The sequence below is a fragment of the Chenopodium quinoa genome, unplaced genomic scaffold, assembly GCF_001683475.1.
Source record: "Chenopodium quinoa cultivar QQ74 unplaced genomic scaffold, ASM168347v1, whole genome shotgun sequence".
NCBI classification, from domain to species: domain Eukaryota; kingdom Viridiplantae; phylum Streptophyta; class Magnoliopsida; order Caryophyllales; family Amaranthaceae; genus Chenopodium; species Chenopodium quinoa.
In genome coordinates, this window is record NW_018743175.1 from 214560 (window position 1) to 229749 (window position 15190).

Genomic DNA, 15190 nt, shown 5'->3' on the forward strand with positions numbered 1-15190 from the left:
TTAGCCCAAAGGGTGAACCGTTTGGAACACCCAAAAAAATAATTGTAATGAAAAAGATGGATGGGAGGAGAAACGTTCGGAGCAGAGAGGAAAATATAACATTCTTTCTTTCGAAAGGATATTGTTTTCTACTCTTCAGAGAACTACTCTTCATTTTTTGGGGAAATTATTTTACACCATTTAGAAAGGAAAACAATACAAATGAAAAAAATCATGTTCGTGAATAACGTTTTCCTTCAAAACAAATAAAGCATAACTACCGGGAAAAAAAATGATCCTAACTCTTGTGTTTAAATTTGGGAGCGCAAGAAGATGTTTATCACACTAATTACTCTCATCAATGCCTAACTGCAGGGTCTTACGAAGTAAAAAAGTAACATTTTGTTTATGAGACTGAGGGTTGGATAGGGGAGAACAACTGGATACTCGCGACAGTTAATCTTGATACATAGGCCTTTCAAGAGTAATCCTAAACAATACCACAGCAAACGATTATCTGCCAATTGAATAAATTATGACATCCTTGTTCTATAAAGGTCTTGCATATAGAGATTAGTCGGATACATTACAACACCAACAAATGATGCAGAATCAATTGCTTTACTATTTGCTAAACTCTGCCTATCGAACTATGCCTATGTATATGATTTCTATATTGTCGGTCTCCATTCTAACAGGGGGCACTATAAAAGAACACAATGATGTATAACTATTAAGTATAAATTCCTGTCAGCTAGCAGTTTCATGGATGGTTATTTCGCTAGACATAGAGTTTATTTCGCATGCTATGACAGCTCTTGAGGTGGCACGAGTTTTAAGTATCATTTCTTCATACTCATCCTCGGGTTTTGACAAAGCAACGATTGCACCTCCAGCACCAATCGAAGCTTCACCCTCATGGATAACAACTGTCCTTATCACAATGTTTAAGTCGAATGTCCCATTAACTGAGAAATAACCAATAGAACCAGAATAAATACCTCTAGAACAGCTCTCAAGAGAATCAAGAATCTCCATGGATCTCAACTTTGGAGCACCTGTCATGGATCCACCAGGAAATGCAGATCTGACACAATTGATAGGACTTGCATCTTCATGTTTCTTCCCTCTTATTGTACTCACCATTGTATGAACAGTAGCATAAGTCTCCACATCCATGAGATGGGGCACATGAACAGAACCAGGATCACAAACCTGTCCAAGGTCGTTTCTGAGCAGATCAACTATCATCAAATTTTCAGCCTGATCCTTCTCACTGTCATAGTTTAGAAAAAGTGTTATAAACAGAGGAATACAAAGAACAGTATAGACTTTTCAGCTCAAGATCAAAGTCACCTCTAAAATGTTCCTTTTAATTTAGGTCAACAGAGTTGTTCAAGCGAAGGAATATATTTTTTTGAAGGAATGCAAAGATATACAAGCGTATGGAAGCACTGGATACTCACAAATACAGTAAAAAGGGAAGATAATTTAAATTTTGCATATAATCAAAGTAATGGTTCATATATACCTGTACTGAAGCTGCAATTTGAGCTGTTCATCACTTTCTGGCGTTGAACCTCGGGCGATGGTACCTTTAATTGGCTTTGCTTCCAGGATACCATCTCTATCCAATTGCAGAAATCTTTCTGGAGAAGAACAGCAGATGCATAATTTCTCTCTTGGGAAGTTCAGCCAAGCAGAATACGGTGCAGGATTCTGTTCTCTGAGTCTGAGGTATAGATTTAGAGGATCTACCTCGTCAATATTTTTCCTCAGCTGAGTTGTGAGACACAACTCATAACTTTCGCCATCTTTGATGTACCTAAGGCACTTCTCAACATCTTGTATGTACTGATCTCTTGATTTTTCGGAGGTGAAGCCAGCTTTAAGTGGAGAGAACATCGGAGGCCAAGTTTGTTGCTCCTTGTTAATATCTGCAACACTAAATTCCAAGCTAAGAAGCTTCAGCTGTATATCATCTAGCCATGACGATTCAGTTGAACTTTTGTCCCATAATGAAACAGCATAAACATCACCATTGTGATGATCTATTGCCAAAAAGTTGTCTACAAAGAAAAGGCAGGCATCTGGAGCAGAAGATTTCTGTGAATTAGATGCAGAACCACACTCAACTTTAAGATTATACCTGCAAAGTGGTAACAGTTTGGGATACTTGAATACCAGATATAGAGGCATAATTTGATTAGAATGCGGTAACATTCGTTTTTCAAGACTAATCTAACATACCCAATGTAACCAATATATCCACCGCAAAAGTCAAAAGGCAGCCCTTGATAATCTTCATCATCACAATGAATTGATGAGAGATCCTGTAGTTTGGAAACCAAACCCATATATCATATACAGCTGATACAGAAGATTAAATACTGCTACGAAATGGAAGTATAAATTGTGTATTTAAGGTTCAATCAAAATAAACATTGCAGAAGAGGCAGTCCCATTACAATCTACAAAAACTTAAAGTTACTCACAATTATGTAATATAAATTCAAATATAGAGTGAACTACAAGGACTTAAAATTACTCACAATAATGTATTATAAGTTCAAATATAGAGTGAACCTTATATGACACAGTGATATACCAATGTCAACTGACTCCGGCGCCAATATCTAATACATTAATGAGTTACGCACTTCTTTGACGTAATTGCAAACATTGGAAAATATAAGCTACAGTCAGCTTCTAAATTCTAAAGCAAAGTAGCTCAACAGCTAAACATCCAAAGAATAATAAGTAGAACATATTCCAGCATAAATTCAGGGAAAAAAAAAAAAAAACCCCCACACTCGACAAATACTGTTTTTTATAAAGATCTTTTCATTTCCATCAAATCTCAGAGAATGAAGTCATTGGTATCACAGTTTTCATCTCAAAATCTTTATTAGCCCATATGCACAGGCATATTATCCCTTTTTTTTTTTTTTTTTTTTTTTTTTTTTTTCCATTTAGTATATATTATCTTATAAAAGTTTTCCACCTAAATCAAGTATGTAATATACCTACAGAAGTTCTGTAAAATCTTCAACTTCCTACTCTCCAACTGTTGATAGACTCCTATTTTCTTTAAATTTTTCATTTTCACTACCATAAAAATATTACTTGCTGATCAGAAACTAACACCAACTGCTGGCACTCCTAGAGAAAGCCAAAACATGTATGTACCTACCGTTCATGAATTAAATTACGAAACTACTGGAAATATACTAACAAATATACTGATGTAGATAGTCCAATTTACAAATAACAACTCACCTATACTGACTATAATTTATATATATACTCTGTACTAAAATCAACCATTATAACTAAATTAATGAAAAAATCACAATGGGAATTCTCCTTTATGTTGCTCTTATGTGTTTTAAAGAGAAAAAAGTTCATGACAATAGCACAATAAGTAATAAATAGTCTACTTGCTCCCAGCTGAATGTATACAAACCTTTCTTTCTCTTCTTTAAATGTTTTGTGGGGGAGTGGGTAAGGTGGTGAGGGTGTTGGTAGTGGAATTTTCTACCAAAGGAGTCACTTTCCCCAGGTCGCCCTACTACTAGTCTAAAATATATCATGATTCAACTATGCGCATTTAGTATATATCACTCTATCTCCACTGATCCAGCAACTAGTAATTGGAAGCAGTTGTGCCTGTTTCCATATCTAAATATCCAAATGGAAACCTTGTGTAGTTAGATAAAGACTATTCAATAAGCTAGACTAGCACACGTACGGGCGTACCTTCTCCAAGAAATCAAGAAAACCATTTTCCAAATACATGTTTGTAACATTGCCATGAGCATTTGCAATTGAGAGATGACCTCCATTTCTGAACATACAATTACCACAAAAGAATGCCTTAGATTCTCCAAGAAAGTAAGAGGAAAAAGAAATGAAGAAAATCAATAAGCTTTAATCAGATAATGGACATTTTAAAACTTTTAATGTATCAACTGCGATCTCAGAAGAGGAAAGGCAAGTAGAAATATAATTTCATGTAACTGAACAAAATTGCGAAGAGTACTCAAACAGTGTTTCATAGACCAAGTTTATCAAATAGCAAAGCCAAGACTCATTTCAGCGCAAAGCTACAAATGGAGGCAAGTAGAAGATTTGGAACAAATAACATAATCTTGAAAAGATACATAAGAAACATAGATTAGACCTTTCATCTGACAATTTGAAAGTAAGTTGCTTCCATAGAGATCCGCCTTTTGTCCCCATAAATGAAAAGCGAGCTCTTCCCTGACATAGATGCAACAAAATGTTAATTTTATATAAAAAAAAATAAAAAAAGTAAAAAAAAATAAAAAACAAATAAAAAAAAAACACTACCACCATACACTACAACGATGAACAAAAATACACTAGTAAGTAGTAAGCGAAGTCATGTAAATAAAGAGATGTGAACTGGAGAGGGAGGATAAAACATTATCAGAGAGCAAGTATAAATAAATTTAAGTGCCGGTAAATTGTTTGGATGCAAGAAAGATTAACAAAGAACAACAATATGGTTCACTAATAATGTGTTAAAACCTTGGAATTAGGGTAGGTTAAAACCTAGGAAGCTTAAACAGTACACCCAAAACAGAAACGGAATAGGCCTCAGACCGTCAGTTTCAGGGGTGTTGCCTCCGAACCCCCATTGGGGACCACAATCTAACAATGTGGATAAAAAAATGGAAAACAATAAGGGGCTCTTCACTAAAAAGATTTCCTTCGAAAAATTATCTATCATACATATATTTATTTTTATGGAGACTTTTAATAGTGTGATATTTCAGAATGTGCACTGACAAAATGCTCATTGTCATTTGAGTATATTCCTTGTCTCTTGAACATTTTATCTGCAAACTCCATCATGTAGCATTCTGATTTTGGGTTGCTAAATGACAAAAAATGATGAAATCAATCTTGTTAGTTTTTCAAATTTGTCCTATATTCAATTTAATAATTATTATATGAACTAATGGATGTTTTCATGAGATTAGGATCAGATTCAAATTTTAAATCAAAATCTATTATTATATGGAGCAGGGAACCATAATTTAGAAATCTAGTAGGCCATCCATTTGCTGAAACATTGTATTGATTTAATTTTCTACAACTTGACAAGCTTTATATATTGGGAGGAATTATTTTGCATTAACAAAGAGTAAGACCTAAAGCAAATCCAATTAATTTATCAGCATATGCATCATACTAGCACACACAAACTGACATGGATGCTTAAAAAGACAGAACAAAAAAGTTGTTTACTTTAAACTACAATGATTTATTATTAAAAATTATAGTTCTTTTTCAACAAATCCTCTGTTAACCTAATGATAAAACATATTTCTTCTCAGGTACTGCATATAATATCAACAAAGTGATCAAGTATAGGATCAGATAATCCAACATACCTTTTCTATTGATGAACTGTCAAGCCAAAAGGTTTCTTCAGCATTGCAATTTCCAAAAAGTTTGGAAAATATATTTTTCGAACCACCAACTTTGTTAGCAAGAGAATCAAGTTTATACCACCTTAATTTCAGGTGTTGAACTCTCAAACTCTTTCTAGATAAACTTAAAAGATTGCTGATACTAGAATGGCTAATGTGATTCTCCTTATTGATAAATGGTCTCCTTGCCAATAACTTGAGGGGCTGAACTGTTTGAGGTTTCTGCATGCATGCTAAAAAAACTTTACTGCTCAGGTTACAAAGAGTATAAATATAAATTTCGCATAATCAGAAATTAGCAATGACTAAATGTGTGCAAGAATTCAACACTCAAGTGTCATTGTAAGCGATAAAATTTAAACAACCGAGCAATTACAGCACTATAGTATCTCATTAGACACTAAGATGGAATGGAAGCTTTAAAAGTTCCAAAGGAGCTACATATAATATCAGGAAAGCCACTATACCATTTAACTTTCTATTAGAAGATGATTGCCCCAATCCTTGCCAATAATCCACAGTTAAGTCTCTGAAATTCATAAACATCTGCCTCCCATAATTGGTTGCAACACTCTCGGGATGAAACTGGAAGTATATATAAGCTTTCATCAGGCAAATAGTAATTATCAAGTTATAAAAATGAAGGCATATTAGCATATTAAGCACCTGCAAGCCATAATGAGGTCTGCTGATATGCCTTATACCCATGAGAACTTTTTCACTATCTACAGAGTCTCCATGAAAAGAGGGTAAAGAACTTTCAATTCCAAGATAAGAAGGTGAATAATTCATGCTCATTTGCTGGATTCCCTTGTTAGTATAGGAATCAGGGATCAAGTAAGAAGTATCAAGAAAAGAAAGTGTGTCACTTGAACAGGTCCATGCTGTGGGAACAAGTTCTTTAGGTAATGTGGCCTCATCTATAACAAGAGAATGATAACGAACAACCTGCAGCACCACAGCAAAGAGATCAATGATGAGCAACATCTTAGGTGGAAACACATCTTGGATAAGCTATAGCAGCCAAGTGTAATTTTTTCTGCTACGTTCCATAATTAACAATATTCTAATTTCAAACCATTTTACATGGTAGTCCAAGTCAAACATATGTATGAAATAATTTAAATATTATCAAAGTATGGAAAAAGAAAACATATAAAATTGACAAACAATAGAGGGAGCTTCTTTTTTATTTTTTTTCTATTATTACAAAACGTCAAATATATGAGAACACAGCCTTCATGTAAGATATAGTAGATAACTATGCAAGGTAACAAAATAAAAAAATCATTAATAACTTAAGATGATGCAGGAGCATCTATGAAACCTATGGAATACATTGATACGACCCGATTGGTGGGCATGGTAGCTTTTTTGGCTCCAAATGACTATTTGGATGAGTAATCTATTTTGTGATGTGGATTAAGTGAATAATGATGATCCTTGTGTCTTGAAATTACAGTTGATGGTTGGACATAGAAACAAAGAAATAAGGGTGAAAAATGAAAGGCTATAACTTGTTCGAAAATGGATTACTCAACTTCAAACAGCAATATCTTTGGATATGAAAGTAAAGTCCAAGAGCTTTACGTCAATAGCTCATAACTCAGAAGCCCAGTTTGAGCAAGAGTGAATAAGTTATAAGCATTGTTAAGCTGTTCAGGCTAAGTTTGCCCATTCCTACTTTGGAGGTCATTCAAACTTTTTGTCAGAAGAAATGAGAAGTTGAGCTTCAGGAAGGTTTGCTTAAACCTCTACATGGTTCAACAGCAACATTTGGACAGGTTCTCCTGAACCTACCTACAGTTCACCCGAACAATTAAGCGGTCACATGTTACTTTTTAGTCTTTGTATTTTGCACTTTTGGACATTTTTATGTTAATTTTAAGCTTAAGATAGTAGGTTTTATAGACACCATATAGCCATATACAAGGAGAAGGGAAACTCTAGTAATTCAACTTATGCCTCTTTTAAACTTTGGATGAGAATGTTCTCTCTCCTCTATAATCTTGGTGATTATTACAAATCTTGTGATTTATATTCAATTTAGCCAAAATTTTGTGAGAGGCCAAGATTGAGACCCTTGAACATCAATCTTGGTGGTTAGTGTATCAAGTGAATACCTTTGTTGCTTTTCTTCTATTTTCCCACACAATTTCACAAATTCAAGCAAGTTTGGAACTTTGAGTTTGAAGAATTAATTGCGAGTTTATTGTTTGCAAATATTTTCACATCATAAGTGGAAAAAACATACATATAAGGTTTTCAAATGGCCATACACTTTCTCATTTTCTAAATGTTATTAGATGATAAAAAACTTTCTTAGGTAGGTTGAACCAAAATTGAACCCTGGTACAAGTTCTCAAATCCAATTTGAAATCCACAAAATTTTAAAACCAATTGTTTCAAAATTTTAATAATACATGTGTATGTGGGGGAGGTTAGATCCCAGTGACCAAATCTTACATATGGAATATAGTTTGTTTCATAGCCTGACAAGACAGGATCCTAATTTGCTCAGAATAACAAACTACACACACACAAAAAGAAAGTAAATAAAGAAATAAAGAAAGAGGTATTGTTAATACTCTTCATCTGACTTCAACTTAAATTCCACAAACTTGGTAGCAATCTCTTTATGTGAATATTAAGATCAGATTCAGAACTAGACTTAGGAAGGCACTGAAAAGAGAGAAATCTTGACCAGATTGGAAATCCAAGAAGCATGCTATGTGTGTGCATGCTTGACCCCCCCACAAACACACCTGCACATGTGCACACTCACACCCACACAACAAACACATTTATAAGCTATGCCATTAATTCATATAAACCATTAAATCTCCCCATATCTTTGTCCAACTTCATGACAGGCGCAAATTTAGCTGTCAATTTCATTGCCAGAAATATAGGGGAAATTTCACAGCGAAAATTTGTGGTAGATTCAAAACAATGTAAACATTTCCCTTTCAATCAACTAACCTTGAAACCAGAATTTCTCCCAGAAGGGATGTTGTCAAATTGTCTACTACCATCATGTTCAATCTCACTGCAAAGGGTAGAATCAATGGAAGAAAAAAAAATACATATAAGAAAACATTTCATAACAAGACTTTAGTTCATTTTTTATGCTTAAAAATAATCTTTACTAAATTACCACAAGCAAATGATATAGCAAGTACCTCAAGCGTCCATGAATAGGTTGAGCTGCATGTACAATCTGAGCACCGTGAACGTATCCTAAGGCCTGCCAGAGCACAATGCAGTTAAAAACAGAGAGCTTGACATTTAGGATGAGAAATATACTAGCCATATGCATATAAATGGTTTAAAGCCATCTGCTCTTAATGTAGACTGCTAGAATCAAACATCAGCCTTTCTATGGATTAGGACTTATAAGGAATAGATCCACTATCTAAAGCATCCAAACTATCAGAACATGGTCTTCCTGGAAAAGCCTCTTCAAAGGGCGGCTTCCTTGATTTAAGAACCAAAAATCCCCTTTTTCAGGAAAATAAATTCCTAAATTCCTAAACCTTCTTTAGGTCCTCTTTAAATCCACCAGAATTTTGGTTCAATCATGAAATTTTCATGTATAACAATCATAGCTTGTCCTCTGTAGGTATAGAGAGGCCTTAAATTTTCATGTATACCTAGAAACAAAAGAGTGTATGACAGGTAGTTCTCAGAATTTTACATATACTAGTGACTATTGGTTAAAAACATTCAAGTAATAATGCAGTTATGTCGGCTGTGAAGTGCCAACAGCCAGAGATGTCAGAGATAAGCTGATGCATAGCAGACGCCATAACTTCACCTGTGTCATGGTATCTTGGTGTGCACACCAATAAAGAAGATAAAGTAAACATGAGGACTCTTGGAAGGGGAATGGAGATTAGTGTTTAGACTTTAGGGTTGGTAATATTTTCCAACAATTTCATGAGTTTTCCTCTTTTCTTTTGGCAAAATCTCTCATTCCAGCCATTGTATCTAATCCAGTAATCATATCATGATATATGTTATCTATTCCTTGGTAACCACCATACCTCATTGGAGCCACTAGAAATACAGGACTTATCTCAAGTAAGAAAGGCTCACACAAAAAGACATAAGCAAACAATGGACACACACCATCAAACAGCCTAAGGGATGAAACTAAAACCTAAAAGAGGAAAGCCAGAAATTTTTCCCTGAAATATACTCTTTCTTCCATATGCTTTCCTATATTTACTACTACCTCTGTTTCCAAAAGTCCTTCACTGTTACTATTTGCACACAAATTAAGGCAATTGGAGAGAGTGTTGAAGGTGTGAGTAAGAAAGATGGATATAGTGAGAGAGAGAGAATTAAAAAAGGTAGGTGGGTGTAAGAAAAAGGTGGAAAAAGTAAGAGTGATGGGTGAGAAGGTGTAAACATTGTAAGGGGCATAGGTATAAAATGGGATTTACTAAACATAAGATACAGCAAAAATGTAAAAAACTTTCAGGAACTAACAAAAATGGAAAGCATAAAGAACTTTCAGGGACGGAGGTAGTAGTTGTGACAAAATGAAGCAAATATAGGGCACCATGCACCATCGGATTGCTCTTAAAAGTGAATTTTATCAGCATGGCCAGAGACTCAGGAACTTCCTGAATTTATTTTCTTCCAAATGCTTTCTTGATCCTACTAGTGGTCAGTTCTCCCTCCAAACTTTCCCTCTCCAGTCAATGCTTACCAGCAACAACCACGAAAGACAGACAACTTTACCCAAAAGCTAGCCACACATTACTAAATCCTATATATCTGTGTTCTCTTGCACTGTCTTGCCAAGTGTGGAAATGCTAAAAGGAGTACAGGACAAATTAAAGGACCATTTCTGTTTCTCCCTCCCTCCCTTTGTATGTTATCTCCTCCTCTGTTCTCAAAGTTGATTAATTTATAATTCAACTCAATTTCGATCACCAAACAACTTATCAGAAAAAACAAGGAAACATAACAGAAACAGTTACAAGGTAGTTATAACTGCTTTTCCTCTCAAAACAGAATTTATAAGAGTTGATTATAAATCAACTTCCAGCTCATACGCTTATCACAGCCCCAAACTAGATTCAAGGTGAAAAAAGAAATCCTGATGTTATTGCTTAATCCTTAGTGTCTGCTAGAACTAAGATCTTATACACATCTGATCTGCTCCTCATTATACAAATATCAAATTTCACAACATAATACACCCAACCCAATCCAATCCGGAAAAACGTTTTTCTTACATATTAGTGTATGCAATCAATGTTTTTTTCAAACCAAGAGATGCAATTAGACCAGATCGAACCTTAAAAGTTTCAGCATTTCAGATGAAGATAACATAGCCTAAGTCTGTCTGCAGCTTATCAATTACAACATCTTGTTTTTTTATCTTCCATTTAAGGTGCTGACCAAAGAGTTTATATGTTGTGTTGAGACAAATTACAAATAGTAAGCGGCAAAATGTGGCAATTCTTTAATAGATTAATACACTAAACTCTACCTGATGTCCAAGGCAAACACCCAAAATAGGTATATCACTACATTCAAGCAGCAGTCGAATGCATAACCCTGAAAATGGAAATGCAAATCACATTCAGATACTGAAAATGCATTTTTGTTTACCAGTGGAAACTATTTAAGATTGCAGCATTAATCAATTTTGGGCAGACATCATTACTGAGTAACTTTTATAAATCGGCTCGATAATCTTGGAATCAAGCAGAGTTCAAACATATGAAGTAAAAAATTAAAGTGACTCTCATCTCCTCTATTGAAAGCATGTTGAGCAAAATAGTTTCACGACTCTCACCTATATCAGCAGCACACATTGGAGAACCAGGGCCAGGTGATATGACAATATTATCAAAGGCTCTTTCCTCGTATAAGTAATAGTAAGCTTCTTCCCATGTCCATTCATCATTGCGCACAACAACAGGAGGAACTGATATAACAATTAACACATAGTGAAAGCTGTCAGCACAGTCATCTCCAAGAGGAAAGAATATTAAATTCATAGTTGATCTTTAAGCCTCTAAGATCTAAAGTAAATCTATAGGATGCGGCTGAATAAAGGGAGAAAAACATTTGCTAACATTAACAACAACCCAATAAACGCATGATCGATACTCAAAAGAATATTAAATCATCATATCAACCAAAGAGCGAACAAGTGGCAGACAATGATAAAACTATCTTCAATGTATACATTAACAAAAGTTACTAAGCAATTAAAACAATTGAGGAAATCTAGCATTTTCTTGAAGGATGAAGTCAATAGTATCTCATGTGAAGTAATAATTGATTGTCAAACAGCCTAAACATAAAACCACACATTCTAAGAACTCGAAGATTTACCCACTTCAATGCCCCAAAGCCATCATAAATGAGCTCCTCCATCCCACGAGATTAAAATTTGGAAGTTGTACATCCAAGGGGAAATTCATGTTCCAACACAGTAATAGATGTCCTGAAATACATCTTTCCTACAAAGTATACACTACATTCATGACAAAGCACATGATTTTAAAATATCGACCTACAAGAGAATCAACAAGACAGTTTACCATGAAAATATTAAAATCTTCATTAACATGTTAGAGATAACACAAGCTCAAAGATCAATATACCTACAATAAATCAAATGCAATGTAAGTCATAGAGAAAAGGGCAATGATGATTACATACCCTTATTGATGACAAACAGCTCTTGATAAATGTTGAATGTGTAGCTATCATAATTATCAATCAACAAAGTCCTAACACACTCCAAATTCCGATTCGCATTTATCTCTCCCCACTTCTTCTTACTCTTGGACACCTCCTGGAATTTTTCAGCAGCCAAATGGCTCGACGAGGCTACAACAGCTCTCTGAGCATCATAACTACAATTATGAAACTCATCTTTTTTAACCGGCAACACAGATGCCTTAGGCAAAGGAACTTTTGTTCTGTTGGAACGAAAACCCTCCGGATGAGGATTTTTCGCCTCCAAAGATGACGAACACCACAAACTATAGCTCATTTCTCCTTTTTACCAATTAAGCTGATCAATTCACCAAAAACCAATCAATGACTTATTTTTGACTAAGTTTTATCACAACATTAATCATCATTTATTTAATTCAAAATCAACCAATGCATACTTATCAACAAACAACATCAAAATTAATTGGAAGCACATCAGCCAGCAGCACAATGAGTTATTTTTTAAAATAATCGACTTGAGTTCGAGTTCGCAAAATCATCAGTACACCAAGTTGTAAATTAGATTTCTTTCTCAGATAATCGAAATTGACAGAGAAATGATACGTAGAAATAAAGAAATGTTAATCCCTGCAAACAAACAAGACTTAATCACTCAAATAAATATCAAACACATCTACAAAAATCAATTACGCTATAACAAATTAATGAAGTAACTTTTTACTAAGTACAACAATCAATTATCTAATCAGTCAATGACTTATTTTGACTAAATTAATTTACAACTAATCAGTTATTTAATTAAGTATGAACAAACAACGTCCAATTTAATGGGAAGCACATCAGCAATCAGCAAATTGAATTATTTAACAAAAATCGAACTTATATTCGATTTAAGTTCGACTAATTTTTAACATGCAAACAAACAAAATTTAATCAAAAATCAATCACACTAATTTTTTACAAAGATTTTTTTTACTACGCCGTAACATTAATCATCTTTTTAATCCAAAATCAACCAATACATACGTAATCAACATAAAACATCTGAATTAATGTCAGCACATCAAAAAAAAAATATTTAAAAAAAAAAAAATCGAACTTCAGAGTTGGATTTCGAGTTCGTTAATTCAAATTCAATCAATGACACTAAAATGTAAATTAGATTTCACTTCAAACAAATAAAAAATTTACATAGAAATTCAATTCAGACAAACCGACGAAAAAAAAATCATCAATTATGTAAAAAAAATAATATTTAAGCATGCAAATAAAGAAGATGATGAGTAAGAAAAGTACCGGAAAGAGAGTTAGGCGGAAGTAAAAGAGCGGCGAGATATAGAGGAGGAGGAGAGAGGAAGTAGAATGGCAAAGGTTGTGAAGTAGGAAGACGGCGGCAGTGGCGGCGGAGGCGGCGGAGATGGCGGTGGAGGAGGAGGAAGAAAGAGAGACGAAGAGCAAAGGCTAAAAACGTCTCTCTTTCTTTGTTTTTTTAATTGAATGAAATGAGAATGTAATTGTTTGTGTGATCTTTGGTGTGTGTGCGGCAAGTCTACTAAGTAGTAAAACTCTTACCACACCAACACCATCCATGCAAAGCTAGTGGCCCGTGGCAGCCGTTACACTCTTTTTCTGTTTTTCTTTTTCAACACCAAATTTTTATTGTCTACTCTCACACTTTCTCCCTTTTTTTTATTGCGTTATCTTGACTTTTACGCTATTTACATATTCTTTCTAATTCTAAATGTTACTCAATACTAGTCTTACTACCCATCAATACAAATCATATAAGAATAAAATTTAACATGACTATTTTATATTACTTGTATATATAAAATGGTCATGTATATAGACGCATATTTTCATTCATTATTACGAAGTACTATATAGTACTCTTATGCATCTATAGAGTCTATACTCACGAAACACACTCAAATAAAATAGCATAAATAATGTCAAAAATTAAAATATGTAAATTAAAAAACAATGCATATTTTGAATTACGGAGAATCAACTTATTATAAATTTTACTGATAAGGATATGTTCATTCTATTCACCTTATTTTCACTTATTTCATGTCTAATAAGTTCAGTTCAGAAAAAATAAGTTCTGATAAGGGTAACGCGAGTTCAAATTATAACTAAAATAAGTTTTAATAAGTTCAGTTAAATTCAGATATGTAAAAATCAGGTTAATAGAACATACCCTAAGTGTCAAATTGATACATACATTAAAATGTATTTTTAAAAAAATCAAAATAAAAAGAAAATGATTTAATTTTAAATCAATTACTCATTTATTGGTTGTTGTTCAAGTTCGTTTATTGGTTGTTTTTGGCAGTCAAATGTTTTCTTTATTAGCAAAACGTTCGGTGCACCATAAAATAAGCAATCGGTTAAGGTTGGTGGACCCAATTTTAACATTTTCTTTTAAATTTGGACCATTTTTTACCTTTATAAGATTGGCTTTGAACTATCTTCTCCAATTGGGAAGTTTGGACCATCTTTTACCTTTTATTTTATTCTTTTTTGGGACAAAGGTTATTTGGGCCATCATGGTTCATTATGACACATTATTGTGAACATTGATGCATAGGCCCTTGGAAATGTAAGATGTACACTTTCTCCATTCGAAATAGATTGTCAACTTTTCATTTGTGGGTTTAGCTTTGAGAATAACCACATAAAATTTTCATATTTAAATGTATATAAAATGATCTAAGATGAACTAAAATATCTACAAGTACTATTTGTTTGAAAATACTCTAAGGAATGCTATATTATTAATATGACAAAAATATATTAAAGTAATAGATAAAAGTATAAGTCAAATTGTATTTTGTTGACAAAAAAAAAAATTATGAAACTTTTTTTTTATTGACGAAAATATTATCTAAATTATTAGAAAAGGTCTATATGGATATTTTAAATCACAGTTTATAATTAAATTGATACATATAATATACTTCATTAGATTTTGTATATAAAATATCAATTCAATTTTGATGATTACTAGTTTTTTTTTTGTTTTTTTTTTTTTT

General features: G+C 33.5%; 1 protein-coding gene across 2 annotated transcripts; it reads right to left on the reverse strand.

Moving 5' to 3' along the window:
* Positions 1–464: 464 nt before the first annotated feature.
* LOC110732265 (aminodeoxychorismate synthase, chloroplastic-like) lies at positions 465–13951 on the reverse strand. Of its 2 annotated transcripts, XM_021912181.1 has the most exons (15): positions 13449–13950; positions 12132–12489; positions 11257–11388; positions 10948–11015; positions 8624–8688; positions 8424–8490; positions 6311–6389; positions 6108–6175; positions 5909–6026; positions 5403–5674; positions 4163–4242; positions 3739–3826; positions 2230–2312; positions 1511–2128; positions 465–1255 (listed from the first exon to the last, which is right to left on the reverse strand). In XM_021912181.1, the coding sequence occupies exons 2-15, from the start codon at positions 12466–12468 to the stop codon at positions 730–732; spliced, it is 2601 nt and encodes an 866-aa protein (XP_021767873.1). In that variant the 5' UTR covers positions 12469–12489; positions 13449–13950; the 3' UTR covers positions 465–729. The 2 variants fall into 2 exon arrangements, with proteins under 2 accessions (XP_021767873.1, XP_021767872.1); XM_021912180.1 differs by having other exon boundaries at positions 6108–6389; positions 13449–13951.
* Between the last annotated feature and the right edge of the window lie 1239 nt (positions 13952–15190).

What these genes read in the sequence shown, in the direction of transcription:
- LOC110732265 (XM_021912180.1), bottom strand. Translation starts at nt 12,468, where the DNA reads ATGAGCTATAGTTTGTGGTGTTCGTCATCTTTGGAGGCGAAAAATCCT. An exon ending in ACAGTTCATCAATAGAAAAG is followed by an intron (nt 4,243 to 5,402) that starts GTATGTTGGATT and finishes CATCTATGTCAG; the next exon opens with GGAAGAGCTCGCTTTTCATT. An exon ending in AAATTGCAGCTTCAGTACAG is followed by an intron (nt 1,256 to 1,510) that starts GTATATATGAAC and finishes AAACTATGACAG; the next exon opens with TGAGAAGGATCAGGCTGAAA.